At 43.0% G+C, this 14919-nt stretch overlaps 1 protein-coding gene across 3 annotated transcripts in view; it reads right to left on the bottom strand.

Moving 5' to 3' along the window:
- Positions 1-10740, bottom strand: part of POC1A (POC1 centriolar protein A) — a 37867-nt gene extending 27127 nt beyond the window's left edge. Inside the window, exons 1-3 of one of the 3 annotated variants that reach the window (XM_033140683.1) lie at positions 10648-10740; positions 1010-1094; positions 131-302 (exon numbers count right to left, since the gene is read on the bottom strand). In XM_033140683.1, the coding sequence (XP_032996574.1) occupies positions 131-302; positions 1010-1094; positions 10648-10665 (275 nt within the window). In that variant the 5' untranslated portion in view covers positions 10666-10740. Of the gene's footprint in view, positions 1-130; positions 303-1009; positions 1095-10647 lie in introns of those variants that run through there. The other 2 variants (XM_033140682.1, XM_033140684.1) reach the window with 2 other exon arrangements.
- Positions 10741-14919: the final 4179 nt, after the last annotated feature.

Raw genomic sequence — 14919 nt, 5'->3', positions numbered from 1 at the left:
ATGCTGGAGAACCACTGACAGTCAGTGCAATGCTGAGTAAGATGTGCAAATGGTCTGGCTCTGTACAAGCAGCTTCCTATGTTCCTATTAAGAGAAATAACACACATACAAAATGCTCAGACATACTTACACACTTGGAACCCACAAGCGAACTGTTTTGTCTCTAGAACCTGAAGCAATCAGATGGCCGGATGGTGAAAAATGCACACTCAGGACTGCATCTTTGTGACCCACAAAGCGGTAGGCTCTCATTTGAGGTTTCATACTCCAGATCATCAGGCATGAATCCATAGAGCCACTTACTGGACAAAAAGAATATACTACCTTTCAAATTATACCAAGGAGAGATCATACACATATACACTTGAGCAGGAATTTCAGTCACTAGTTTCAATTTCTCTCTTCCTTTCCTTGAATCAAAGTATTCACTACTCACAGAACTGAAAGCAAGGGAACAAACTTTAAAGTTCATCCCCATAATTGAGAGAAATGCCTCTTGAAGTATATGCAGTCTCACGTTAAAAACAGGCAAGGAAGGAAACCAAAGAATGACAAGCAACCATTTAGAGATTTTAGTACTAATGTCCTTTATTATCACATCATTTTAGCTGCCTCCACCAAGCTATTTGTTTTCAAATATTTATATACTATCCAACAAATAAAGCTCAATGGGGATTTCAATTTAAAAAATAAGATAATGCATAAATATGTGATTTAAAAATAATAAAACAGAAAACAGAACAAAACTTAACAGATCTGCATAGTTGAACCAGCCTTTCATCTTATGACTCAGTTGCTCTGCTGTACAATCTCAGGTTTGTTGCTTTTCTTAATATCTGATAGCTAAAACTAAGGAGAGTACTTTAGCTAAGGCCCAATCCCATGCTGGATACTCTGTATGCTGTTAAGTCCAAACAATTTGGGAGAACTGCTAAAAGCAGACTGAATGCTATTTTGCTCTATGAAAGAAAACTATGCTAAAGAAAATTCTGCGTAGCTGACAACTTACCTAGCTGTTTATTATTTAGACTGAAATCCACACTCGTTATTGCATCACGGTGCCCTTTGAAATGCCTCTCCAATGTTGGATCTTCCTGCAGGAGGAAAGAAGTCGATACTGGACTAAATTTTTGTACGGCTACAGACAGTATATCTGAAGCAAGAAGAATACTTTATACCAGGGGTGGCCAACTCCCAAGAGATTGTGATCTACTCAGAGTTAAAAACTGGAAGTGATCTACCCCCTTTTGGGGGGTTCATGTCAAAGTTGTTCAGCTTTTTTAGGGAGGGGGAAAGCCCCTTTTTTTACATGCCGGGCAAAGATGTGAGCTTTTGTAGGGGGCCAAAGTTTTCCAGGGGATCAAAAGTTGCTTCTTTGAGAGGAGCCAGTGATCTACCAGAGACGTCCAGTGATCTACCGGTAGATCATGATCTACCTGTTGGACATGCCTGCTTTATATGTTTCTGGAAGCTGCACATATGCCATAGCAGGCATCATTTTTATTGTGATTTCTTACTGGTTTTACTGTTTCATTTTCTAATTTGCTCTATCTAGTTTCAGATTAATAGCACAGCCTTTTGCTGTGACTCGCCTGCTTGAAATAGGCAACAAGGAATTCCCAGCAGCTCAGAATGCATGCTAGCAGAGAAGGGACAGACCACTCAGTTCCTCATCTGCCAGCCGACTGCATTTCCGCAATGGCCATAGGGGAAGGCAAGTCCCATCCTCCACAGCCAGTGTAGAAACCAAGTGGGCTGGAATTGGAAGGCAGACAAGGTGAGATCCATCTGTTCTCCACTGGCTCACTTGGTAGAAGCCAAGTAAGACAATCCTTTAGGTCAGTGGTTCTCCAAGGGTGTGGCACACCACATTGATGTGGCAGGAGAAGATGGCAAGTGTGGCATAAAGATCAATGCCAATCAAAAACAATTTAACATTTCAGTGTAGCATGTTTTTAAAAAATTTAAAAACATTTATTCAAATGTTACAATACATTTTCAATCAATTTATTTCTTTTATTTTATATGGATAGATACCTTATCAAATGAGAGCAAGAGTGCCAAGTGATACTGAGGGCAAAATCCTAGTTATGATCCAGAATCGCTGTCGAACAGTTATACTTTCTGGATGTCCCATGATCATATTATAAAGTAATTGTGTTCTATGTTATAAATCAAGCACTGCTAGTTGTTGCTTCTTTTTGTTTTACAATGCATCTCTTATCAGTAAAAAAAAATTAACAACTACAAAACACACAAAGGAAAGGAGAGTAGAGCATAAGGGCAGCAGAATTCATACGGATATTTTTTTCCCACAAAAATGCTGCAGCCATGTTCTTAAATGTAAGCATTCAAATACATTTTGCATACTCTGTGGGAAGTGCAATAGCGGCCAGAGACAAATGCCAAGCACCAAACTCACACATATATATTCTGTACACTGAGCTTTGCAGTATACCTCTCTTCCCGGGATTCTTTTCTTCAGAATCCAGTTTAGGATGCACAAGGCCATTTTAAGCTGCAGAGCTCTGCCCAAGAATTATACTTTTAATACTCTGATTAGATACTCTCAACATTCAACACACAAAAACTTCTTTGGAAGGATGCAGGGCTGTATATAAACTGTAATTCCAAAGATGCAGAGTTCAGAATTCAGCTTCCTAATGAAGTCCATATTCATATATAATTTTTTAAGTTCTATCCCTTGTGACTGTGAAGATATACTTGAATGTGTGTTATCAATTCCTGCTAAAACTGCAGAAGCCAGGATTCTTGCATTTGTTTAGCAGTTTCAAACTGCAAATTGGTTTAACTTGAATACTCCAGCTCATCCTGTTACATAAACTGGATGTTCTTGTGTAAAATTTTATTTTACTAAACACCATACACATAGACCTGGGATAATTTTTGGGAAGAAAGCTATCCAAAATGGATTTTAATATAAAAAGGAAGATGAAATAGCCTTTAGCCTACAAAAGCCAACACCATCTATTGAGTTTGTTAGTCCTTAAGGTGCCCATGACGTGACTACAGTTTGATCCAGCTGGATCAGACCAAATGTCTGGATCAGACCAAACCTCTAGTCCAGTATCCTGTTCTCACACTGGCCAACCAGATGACTATGGGAAGCCCACAAACAGGACATGAATGCAACTGCACCCTCTTTGATCATGATCCCCAGCAGCTGGTATTCAAAGGCATACATACTGTACTGCCTCTGACACAGACATCATGGCAAGTAGCCACTGAGAAAGCCTTATCCTCCATAAATTTGTCTAATCCTCTTTTAAAGGCATCCAAGTTGTGGCCATCACTAAATCTTGTTATAACTTTTTATAGAACAGTTCAAAGAATTACAGTTTATATAATGTGGTCACTGATATACAGTGTACATGCAACACCCGATTACATTCATGCATATTTTCAGCCACAGGTGTACATGTGGCGATCACACAGGGTCCCCGGTCGTTTGACGGACTATTGATCCCTGTGCCACCACGCGCTTCGCTGCCACCAACCAGGATCCCCTCCCTGGTAATAACTTTCACAGTCAGGGTGCAATTTTAAACAAAATAATAAGTGTTTATTTAAAAACTTCAACAACTTAAGAAATTGGTTACAACCCTGCCTCCGCTCACCACTATACTCACCACCAACCCTCACAATCAACCACCACCCACCAACCAACTCCCTCGATCAACAGCTCTTCATCAACTCCCCCAACTCCCCGCTCTCTAACTCTAACTGTCTCTCTTCAGCTGCCCCTAGCTCCTCCCCCCTCTGTTTATTGGTTAGCCTAGGGCCAGCCACTTAACCCCTTACTTACTCCTTCTCCTATATGTATACCCTAGGAAGGGCAAACGCCACATACCTCCCCCCTTAAATAAGTTTGATTCAGGAGGGATAACTGCACAGAGTTATACTCCTGATCAAACTGCGGGACCACATTAATTCAACAACATTTCCTATGTTTACTAACCTTACTCCTCATCTTATACTGGCTTAATAATTGTTTTTTTCTCACATTATATACCATAGATCATGCAATATTAAACCTTTAGTTAACTGCAAGAAAATTTGTAACTGTCCATTTTAATCTTTGCCTCCGGGTCTTCGTGATAAGGCATCTGCAACGATGTCAGGATCCTTTCACGCTCCTTATTGTCCTTAACCGCCACAAGAAGTGTCTTTCTCTGGGCACCAGTCTTTTCTCTGCCACACGTGATGGGATGCAAGTTGTCTTCCCCCGCCATATGACACAGTCCCACTCCGATCCCTGCAGTCGATGCGTCTGTAACGATTGTGGATTCCAATCTGTGTAGAGTCTTTGTTTCTCAGGGTCAAAAGCTCTCTTGGATCACCCTTGCTCTCCTTCAGGATCTCTGTTAAGTGTTCAAGCTTGATGCCTTGTACAAACGTCTCCAAGTCATCAAAAGCAGCATAAGAACTGGTTATCTGGCTTCTGAATTCATTGGGAACTGCTTTCAGAAGTTTGTGGAAAGCTGCTTTTTTAATCAGCTTGCTGAGCTTTTTGGACACACAGGTTTACTTAATGAAAGTAGATTAAAAGCTCCAATTGCTTATTGCTCTTAGCAATCTCCCTTGCTGTCAGTTCATCTTTGGTCTGTGTTGAATATCAGTTCCCACTTCAAGCAATTTGAAGACTACTTTTTTATGTCTTTGACGTGGCTGGCCATGTTAATGCTGTGTAACCACGTTCATTTTGGGCATTCATTTGTGTTGCATGAGCAGCAGGGTACCCAACTTCCCACCACACAATCTCTAGTGTAGGAAACACTTTCACTTTCATAGAAAGTTGATGGGACACCCTGGCAACTATAACTTTCAGTATGTTTTTCTTTCTATATTTCCAACTGATGAATGTTTTATCATAACTTTGAATAGTTGTTCTAACTGATCTCACAGATAGGTCACTTTTTAAACAACTCTGACTCCTCTTGAATGGGCGTAACCCATAAGCTCAGGGTCATATTTTTACAAATCGCTACCGTGGTAATATGTGACCAGTCATAAGCTTTCCAGGCCTGCCCCCCAATGTCAAAATATAAAGACCTGCATTCTAAATATGGGGCTTCCTGTTCCTCATCCCACAGGATCCCGGAAATAAAACTGTTTACTAGATCCATGTTTACTTTATATGGGCGCTGACGTCCTGTCACGTCACTGCATGGAGCCCCTCGGAAAGGAACTTTTGCAATTGAACAAATACGGGCCTTAATTGAGCCTAGACAGGTATCATCATAGCCATACCATGAACACTCATCACCATCTTCTTTGGATTAATGCCCATGTGAATGTATTTTTCATATTCCATTATGGTGTGGTTATATGGAGCATTGGCTCTGGCTTTGCATTGCCGACCACATCTGACTCTGTTCATCATACGGCATAGCAATATGAAATCACAAGACTTTGCAATCCCGGTGTCAATGTTGTTGGACTACCCCTTTTGCTAGTCTTGGAGTATTACTGAAATCGTTTTAAATTTTTGTGGGATGTTTCTTATTTCTTCCTGCTGTGAATGGGTTAAGGTAGGGGCTAGCTTAACTTCTTGTATATTACATTCTTGCTCCCCTCTCCCCTCCAGCATGGTATTTCTGCTTCTTCTGGGTCCTGCTCGGATAGCACAGAGAGCCCAGCTTTCATTTCTCTGGTAAGGCTTAATCATGTTTATGTGAACTACCTTGCGCCCCTCATCCCCCTGCTGGATAAGGTAGTTTGCATTATTTATTTTGGACACGATTTGGGATGGTTCCTCCACAGGCTAGTTGCATTTCATTCCCCTTTTTGGTTGCTCTAGGCACGGGTTTGTGCCACGTCGGGTCCTAAACCTCTGGGCTGGGTGTGGAGATTACAGGTAAAGGACACAGTTTTGCCTTGGTTTTGTCCTGACCTGATCCCCTGCCTCTGGCAAATGTCACAGGCTGGCAATACATTCTAATTTGCTTCCCCATTCCTGGCCAATAGAATTTTGTGCCACTCTTCGTTTGGTCCCGAGTTATCCCCATATGCTGCCCCAAAATACTATTATGGGCTTGCTTTATGATTTTTTCTCTATACATGTGAGGAACCACTAGTTGCCTGCAGTTTCCTCCTCCCCCTTTATAAGGTGTGCTAAGGGCTTCACGATATAACAGCCCTCCTCTAGGCAGAACCTCTCTGGCATCAGGGGTTAATGAACAGTCAGATTTTGCTGCCTCAAAACAGCTGTTTAGTCCCATGTCATTCTTTTGTTCCATGAGAGAAACTAGTCTTTTGGTATTTTTAAAAGGTATTAGGAAGCCTGGCTCACTCAAAGTTTCAACTTGAGGACTTTGAGTCCTGCCCTCATTGGCAACTGTTTCGCTTCCCTCAGTATTAGTTGACAGTTGGCCCCCCCTTGGAACGGGTAATAACAACGCACTCTGCACATGCTCCAGGAGATCCCAAACCGATAAGGACCGCAGTGGGGATTTCCTCTGAAATGGCCACTTGCCACTTCTCCTTTCCAGTCATGTAACTTAATGTTTACTCAGCCATTGGAGTCTAACTGGCTCTTTGGCGATTCCTTTTATTTCTATAGTTTTTCCTGGAATTACTTTATCGGGACTGATTACCTCAGGATGAACAATTGTGATTTGGGATCCGGTATCTTTTAACCCTAGATATTTTTTGTTTTCCATCCAAATATTTTCTCCTGACCTTCTCAAGAGCAAAATCCTTCTGTTTAATCAAGTAACAGTGTATTACTGAGGCCCTCAGGAATCTCCTCTGTCTCAGGCCTAGCTTAAAGCTTCGGTTTCCGTGGCAACCTGCTTAGCCTCACCCTGCCCTCTGAGTGGATACCATAAGAGTGTTTTGAGGTTTGTGCTCCCAGATTTAACTTGTTCACCAGTCTTACATTCAAAGCTTCTGTGGCCCAGTTTATTGCACGACCAGCACCTCATATCTCTTCCCCCAGTATAATTAGATTTATTTTCTTTTACCTCAGAGGTATGGGTGTTAGTTTGGCCCATGTCACTTGGCTTTTTGACTGTGGTATGTTTCCCTTTTTATTGCCGGAGAAGAGCTTCCTTTAGCATATTGAATTGGTTTCTGGGGTTCCCCCACAATTTCCCCGCCAAATTTTGGACTATCAAATCCATGGTCCCTAATTTCATTAATTTGGTCAGCTATGGTGGCTGCCTCCTGGATGGTTTTAGGACTTCTTTCCTTTACAAGATATTTCAGCTCCCCAGTTATGGTGGCATAAAATTGCTCCAACGCAATAACCTCTCTGATTTTTTGAATTGAAATCCGCACCCTCCTGCTCTAACCATTTTTTGAGGTAATTTGTAATTTTTGCCCCCAACTGAGCATACGTTTCTTCTCTCAACTTTGTCACACTCCTGAATTTTTTCCTTAGTTGTTCTGAGGTAATTCCAAACCTCGTATAAATTAATTGTTTAAACATCTCAAAATCTGTTGACTGTTCTTCTGTCATTTGGGGCGTATATTTCTGCCAGTACCCCCACTAATTCTAGCCCTTAAGATCACCATTTTCTCCTCATCCTTCACTTGGAAATCTTTACAGGCTCTCTCAAATGATATCAGAAAAGCCTCTGGGCTATCTTTCTCCTTGAACTCAGGGAAACGCTTTAAATCCACTTTCCCTGGTGTTGACTACTGTGTTATTACTGTTGTTTTGATTCTCCATTGCTGCTAATTCTAGTTTTCTTCATTTCCAACTGAATTGCATTCTTTCGCTCTCACTTTCCTCTCAGCTCGAATTCTTTCGCTCTCCCTTTTGCTTTCCTGCTCAACTTTAACTTTTTCTAATTCAAAGTTATATTGTTGTTCTAGTTTCCACTTTTCTAATTCTATAGAAACTTGTGGCTCTCTAGCCTCAGGTAAAAATATTTAGTGGCATCTTCTAAGCTCTGCTCTTCCCTCAGAGGATTCCATTTCCTCCCCTTCAGAGCTATCTTGAACTGGTTCCCTCACAGGGTTCTTTGTCTTTTTAGGTGGCATATTGTGTGATTGAGGATTGACAGTTAAATAACAAAATAAGAAAATCTCCTCTCAGCACTGTTCCCCCTGGCTAGGTTTCTCCAGACTTGGGTCTCAAAGTTCTGCTATGGGTCTTCTCTCTACCCGTTAAGCTTACTTCCTCGGACCCAAGTCAAAACCCTCTGCCAGAACAGATTTGTGAGCTCTCTTTTCTACCTTTGTTATCTTAGCCTTGCAGCGTCCTTGGGTAACCACAACTACACACCCGGGCTAGGTTATCACTTCACAGACTTACCCCTCCCTTCCAGGTGTATTGTTTAACCCCAAGCTGCTCCTGCCAATTTTGTGGTGAACAGGCACAACTATTTCAATATCCCTCCACGGGCTTATTGGTGGTCTCCTGCCGGCGTATTGATCTTATCCCGTCGCTGCCGCCAGTTTTGTGGCGATCACACAGGGTCCCCGGTCGTTTGACGGACTATTGATCCCTGTGCCACCACGCGCTTCGCTGCCACCAACCAGGATCCCCTCCCTGGTAATAACTTTCACAGTCAGGGTGCAATTTTAAACAAAATAATAAGTGTTTATTTAAAAACTTCAACAACTTAAGAAATTGGTTACAACCCTGCCTACGCTCACCACTATACCTCACCACCAACCCTCACAATCAACCACCACCCACCAACCAACTCCCTCGATCAACAGCTCTTCATCAACTCCCCCAACTCCCCGCTCTCTAACTCTAACTGTCTCTCTTCAGCTGCCCCTAGCTCCTCCCCCCTCTGTTTATTGGTTAGCCTAGGGCCAGCCACTTAACCCCTTACTTACTCCTTCTCCTATATGTATACCCTAGGAAGGGCAAACGCCACAGTACACACCTGTCTCTTTAAAATGTATTGTAAGTAGCAGCTATTACATCACAATCCTAAGTATATTTTCTTGGAAACTCTCCTAGAATCAATGGAGACTTAGGGAGCTTCCAGATCATCGCTATTTGGAGTGGGACTCAAATCCAGCAACAGGCAAATTGAGGATCATTTGGAGCTCTCATGCAACAAACCCACTTTCTCCCCACAAATCAGACTTTTTTTGCTGTAAGGAAATTGACAGGAAAGTCACTGGAAAGTGTGGAAGTCATTTGCTTGATGCAGCGCTGCCTAACACCCACAAACACAAATCAGAACAAATGCTTGTTAAATAACCTCCCTGCAAACTTTGTGCAAACAAATAAGAGTGAATACCTAGAAGCAACATTACTTCTAAGCAGTGTTTTTCCCCTAGAAAAATCAGTACCAGTACTCACCATGAAGTTGTTACTGTAAGTGCTACACTTTTCAACAACAACAAGAGGTGCCAGTACTTCATACCCCTGAGTACCGCCTGAAAAAACACTGCTTCTAAGTAACAATAAGGGGAGTGTGGTATTTGATCTAAAAATGTTTTTAGGTTTTTTGGTTTTTTTTACAGCACCACTAAAATGATATAAAACAGCAATGCTCAAGAAAGCCTATCTCTACACCTTGTTTTTTCAGATAGTTAGTTCCTGCAAATCAGGCAAAACAACCCTGACAAAACCCATTCAGGAGACCAATGTGAAAAACAATACAACCTAAAATTGCAAAGAAGCAAAAATGGGCAGGGTTAGCGTAGGAAGCGATCAGAATCATTTAAACGAACTTCAGCCTACCCAATTCTGACAAACTGTGACAACACATCCGGACCCATAGCCTTCCCCACCCCCGCCAGTGTCTTTATTCATTACAATGATGTCTGGCAGGCATTCAGGTGACGCTTTTCCCAGCAGAGGGATTCTGCAAAGCCGAAATGGTCCCTGACTTACTCTCCTGTAGCTAAAATAAAATAAAATCCTTCCAGTAGCACCTTAGAGACCAACTAAGTTGTTCTCGGCTACCCTACCTGTCTCCTGTAGCTGTTATTAAACGAGGCTGGAAGAGACGGGCGGCATGACTTCCTAGACCCAGAAGGGCAAACACCTCTTCCTGCACCAAGCACAATCCAACCGACTTCAAGCCCAAAGTGCCATTTTTAAGCGTGTTACAGGCAGGAGCTTTTAACATTGCGCCCAAACTACGTACTTCGCTCTCAAACCCTATTTTCTCTCCCTCCCCCTATATTTATTTATGAGAAGGAAATCTACTAAACTTTAAAAAAAAATAATAAAAAAAAGCTGTTGGCTCCTCTCTGTGACTTTTTAGACAGCCCCAATAGAAGCCATGGTTCCACAGGGGGGGCAGTTTGATTTTTAAGGGGGGCAGTTCGAGAATGAGTTATGAACAGTTAATGGCCTTTTAGGCTTCTTCCATGTGTGAACAGAAGTTCACTTTTTGAATACTGTAATAAGAATTATATATCGGGTGGGGGGGCGCTTTAGGATTTTAGAGATGCTTAGGTGGGCATGGCCAAAAAAAGTTTGGGAACCACTGCAATAGAGTGACGTGTGTGATGCTGGTCCCCCCACCCCTTTTTGTCTGCTAACAGGGCGCCGCGGCTCTGCAAACTTTTGCCGACAGAGCAGCCGAGGTCTCCATCGGCCGCCCTGCTCCGAGGGGCCTCCCTCTTCCGCCGCCTCGAAGCCCCGCTTGCCAGGCTGCCCGACCCCCCTCGGCCCCGCAGTCCCGCTCCACCCCGGCCCCTTACCAAGCAGGCGAACGCCATGGCGCTGCGAGAGCCGGAGCCGGAGCGGAACCGACGGGCCGCCGCTGCTGTTCTCCGCCGGAACGATTCAGTTTTGCCGCTCCTCGGGCCGCCTTAGTACGGCGTCCTGCGCTTAAAGGGGAGGCGGGGCAGCGAGCGGGAAAGTGTCCGCCGACGGGAAAGCAGCAGCAGCAGCGTCCTTTGAATGGAGGGAGCGGCGCCTGATTTTCAAACCGAAGGGGGCGGGGAGCTCGCGTGGCACGAGAGACGCTCTCGGCGCCAGAATGTGGCATGTAGGGGTCTCGAATGAATGGATGAATGAATATATCTACAGTACTCAGGAATAAGCCTCGTTGAGTTCAGTGGTGCAAAAGTTAAGAGTGTTTTACTAGGACCTGGGAGATCATGGTTCATAATCCCAACTCAGCCGTGAAGCTCGCTAGGTGACCTTGGGCCAGGCACTCCCCCTCAGCCTCACCTTCAGTGCCGGATTACTATAAACTAAACAAGCTATAGTTTAGGGCCCCACTTTCTTGGGGCCCCCCAAAAAAAATTAAAGGGAAAAAACCTGGATGTACATTTCCAAAATATAAGATAAAAAACAAAATAAAACTACACACATCAACAGTGGCAAATTGCTTTAGATACCTATTAGGTCCATAATTGCCATATAGCATATATTCAACACAAAAGACAGTGACATTTTGTTGTGACAAGGGACAGCTGGATGTATAAAGGGCCCCATTACCTTCAGTAACTTAGGGCCTCATCAAACCTAAATCAGGCTCTGCTCACTACCTCGCAAGGTTGTTGTGAAGATAAAATGGGGAGGAGGAGAACTATGTGCTCCACCTTGAGCTCCTTGAAGGATATTATGCAATAAAGGAAGAAAACCTTACTCTGAGGAAAGTGGGTTACAGGATTACAGCCTAAGACTGAGGTCCAGCTCTGAGGGCCTTTTGGCAGTTCCCTCCTTGTGAGAAGTGAGGTTACAGGGAACCAGGCAGAGGGCCTTCTCGATAGTGGCACCCACCTTGTGGAACACCTCCCATCAGATGTCAAGGAAATAAACAACTACCTGACTTTTATAAGGCATCTGAAAGCAGCCCTGTTTAGGGAAGTTTTGATGTTTGATCGTTGTTATTATTATTATTATTATTATTATTATTATTATTATTATTATAAAATTCACTGAGCACTTTACCACAAACATTGCCCAGCACTGATGGGCTGATAGGAGCCGTGGGTCCAGCAACATATGAATGTGATTGTATCAATGGAAAGTAAATCAGTCCTACTTCCAATGCATTTGATGCAAAAGTAACCACCACTGATCTCATCAGTATTTTTTCCCAAGTAAGGGTGCCTAAAAGAACAGACCTATGCATGTTAGCTCAAGAGGTTTTGCTTGAGTGTAGCAAGATTTACTCCCAAGTAATTGTGAATTGGGAAAAGTGCAGAAAGCACTTATTCAGGAGTATGCGTCGCTCAGTTGAACAATGTAGCTCAGTTGAATTGAGTTGCCTTTTCCTTGGGGTCCCGAGTTCAATCCACAGCAAAGCCCTGCCAGTCAGTGTGGACAATGCTGAGTTAGATGTACCAATGGTTTGGTTTGATTTAATATAATGAAGCTGACTACGTTCCTATGAGCTAGTCTTAACTGTGAAGAAAACTTCCTTCTCTGTAAATGCCATTAACTCAGGGGTGCCCAAACTTTTTTCAAAGAGGGCCAGATTTGATGAAGTGAATATGCGTGAGGGCCGACCAAAGTTGTTGAGATTTTTTTAGGATTGGAATTGCTGCGCTTTTTTAGGATTTTACCCCAGGGCATATACTGCTACGGGGAACGGATTAGGCCCCCAAAACGGACTTTGGACATGCCTGCATTAATAAATGTTAACAAGTTCCTCCAATGGGCAGTTGTTCCATATTGGAGCCACCAGATGGCGACTAAAATCTAGGTGTTAGAAAAGTGCAACAGAAAATGGTCTGTCGAATACCATGTCTAATCTGAAATATTTTGAGGGGTCAGCCACACTTCTAGCTTTCCCCGCTTTCCCCTGGGAAAAACCTGCTGTTTGATGCTGAATTGTAACAATCGGTTTTTCTGAGTATTGACTTGTTCCAATTCACCATAAACAAACAGGCTTTCCAAAGGAAAAGTGAAAGGGACAAATGAAAACCGCTTGGACTGTGCTAGAAAACACAGGACAAGCAGAAAACATTTATAATAATTATAAAGGTAAAGGTAAATAATAAATGCAATAAGTAGTCGTAGTAGTATTAGTAGATGCATGATTTTGCCTGGTGGTGTGGGCTTTTCCAGAGAACTGTTTTCATATAACCAAATATGTAGTAGCTGTTAGAGCTATTTTGTGCATCCCACCAATGCATGTGTGTGTCCCAGACCACCCCTGTTTCATTCTCAACCTCTTGAAAGTATAATCCTGAAGATTTCCTTGTAGAAGTAGACAGCTCTCCAGTGAGCCATCTAAGCCCTTTTGGCCTGAATCCTGACACTTTTAGTACTGAAATGAAAGTTACTTATCATCTAGCCTTTTAAAATTACCGGGGTGGTAATGTTCTCTCTTCCACTCATTTATATTCTACCATTAAAAAAAATTATCCTTTCCTTTTTCCATTAGGATGAATGTTGATCAGATCAGAATTTTATTGTGGTTTGGATCCAGTCCGTTTCACCACTCCAAGGCATGAGACTAGAAAAAGAGGAGCCACTTTTTAGACATTTAGATAGGTGTTAACAGGTGTCCCTCCCATCTCTGGAACAGGAGGTCTATCCCTTTCCCCAGTACATTTCTACAATTACTGAGCTACCAATTCTAATCTGAATTGGTCCCCTGATTAAAGTCCTCTATTGCACCTCAGGAATGATCGTCCACACATTGCCCCAGGGCTCATCTCCACTTCCACTTGCCCTGTGCTAGAAAGCATGGTCTGAGTGGATTTCCCTTTGCCCTACTCATTTCCCAGGGAAAACTTGCTCTTTAGTGCTAAATCCGAACAGTGTCATTTGGGATAGAAGAAGTATCTGAAGAAGTATCAGGTACTGTATCTGAAGAAGTGTGCATGCACACAAAAGCTCATACCAATAATAAACTTAGTTGGTCTCTAAGGTGCTACTGGAAGGAATTTTTTTATTTTGTTTGACTACGGCAGACCAACACGGCTACCTACCTGTAATTGGGATAGAACACAAATTGACATTCGCTCTGATTGAGGCTAAAGAACAATTTTCTGGGGGTGGGGGGTGGGAGGACGACACAGCAGGACATGAGGATGTGTGTTGATGAGCCCTTCGTGTAAGCACAGAGATGTGTGCATACGCAGGATCAACACACACAATGATCCACATGTAGGACCCACACACTTTCCTTCATGATAGAAATGTAGAAGCGCACAAAGCAGCTTGTAGAATTACTTGTGTGAGTTGGGTTCATCTTTGGGTTCTTACTAGTCCTGTAAGAAGGTAGAGAAAATTCCTGCAGTGCAGGTAAGGCTGGGTTTTTCACCACAGAGAGATGAATGATACCAGTAAGTGTGCGTGCTTTACATCGCTAAGATCCTAGGCTGAATCCCTGACATTGCCAGTTTCTCTCTCTCTCTCATCCTCTCTCTCTCTCTCTCTCTCTCTCTCTGTGTGTGTGTGTGTGTGTTTTAAGATCTCAAGTAGCAGTGCTGGGATGGGCCTTTGCTCTATATTATTTGCATTTCCTGGTCCCTCTCTATAAGAAAATGTTTCACTACTGGGTAGGTGATCCTGGGCTAAAAACATCTCTCTTCTTGCAGAAGGACCCAGATTTTATTCCCCTGGCATGTCCAAACAGGGCTGGGAGAGATCCCTGCCTGAAATCCTGGAGACCCAACTGCCAGTCAGCAAAGGTGGATCAGTGGTTTGGCTCAGTACGGTATAAGGCTGTGTCCTATTCCTACGTCTGTCTCAAATTCCAGTTACCGTATCTGGGTTAATTTAATGAAATACTGACTCAGCCGCTAAGTACTGTAGAAGAAAATAAAATTCCTATCAGTGTCCTATGGATGGCAGAAAGGGAACAGCCTCCCCCCCCTTCCTCCATCCCTGGACACAACAGATGCAGGCGGGGGGGGGGGGAGCAGAGAGAACTGTTTTCACAATAACAGACTCTTTCCTGTCATAGAAATTCAGAGAGCAAATCAGTTTGATGACTTTTTATGTAAGAAGAGATGGTATCTCTAATTCAGAAAATGTTGAGAGGGAAAGTATGTATGGATGAGGCA

This window comes from Lacerta agilis, chromosome 2 (assembly GCF_009819535.1).
Source record: "Lacerta agilis isolate rLacAgi1 chromosome 2, rLacAgi1.pri, whole genome shotgun sequence".
NCBI classification, from domain to species: Eukaryota; Metazoa; Chordata; class Lepidosauria; order Squamata; family Lacertidae; genus Lacerta; species Lacerta agilis.
This window is presented reverse-complemented; position numbering and strand designations above follow the sequence as displayed.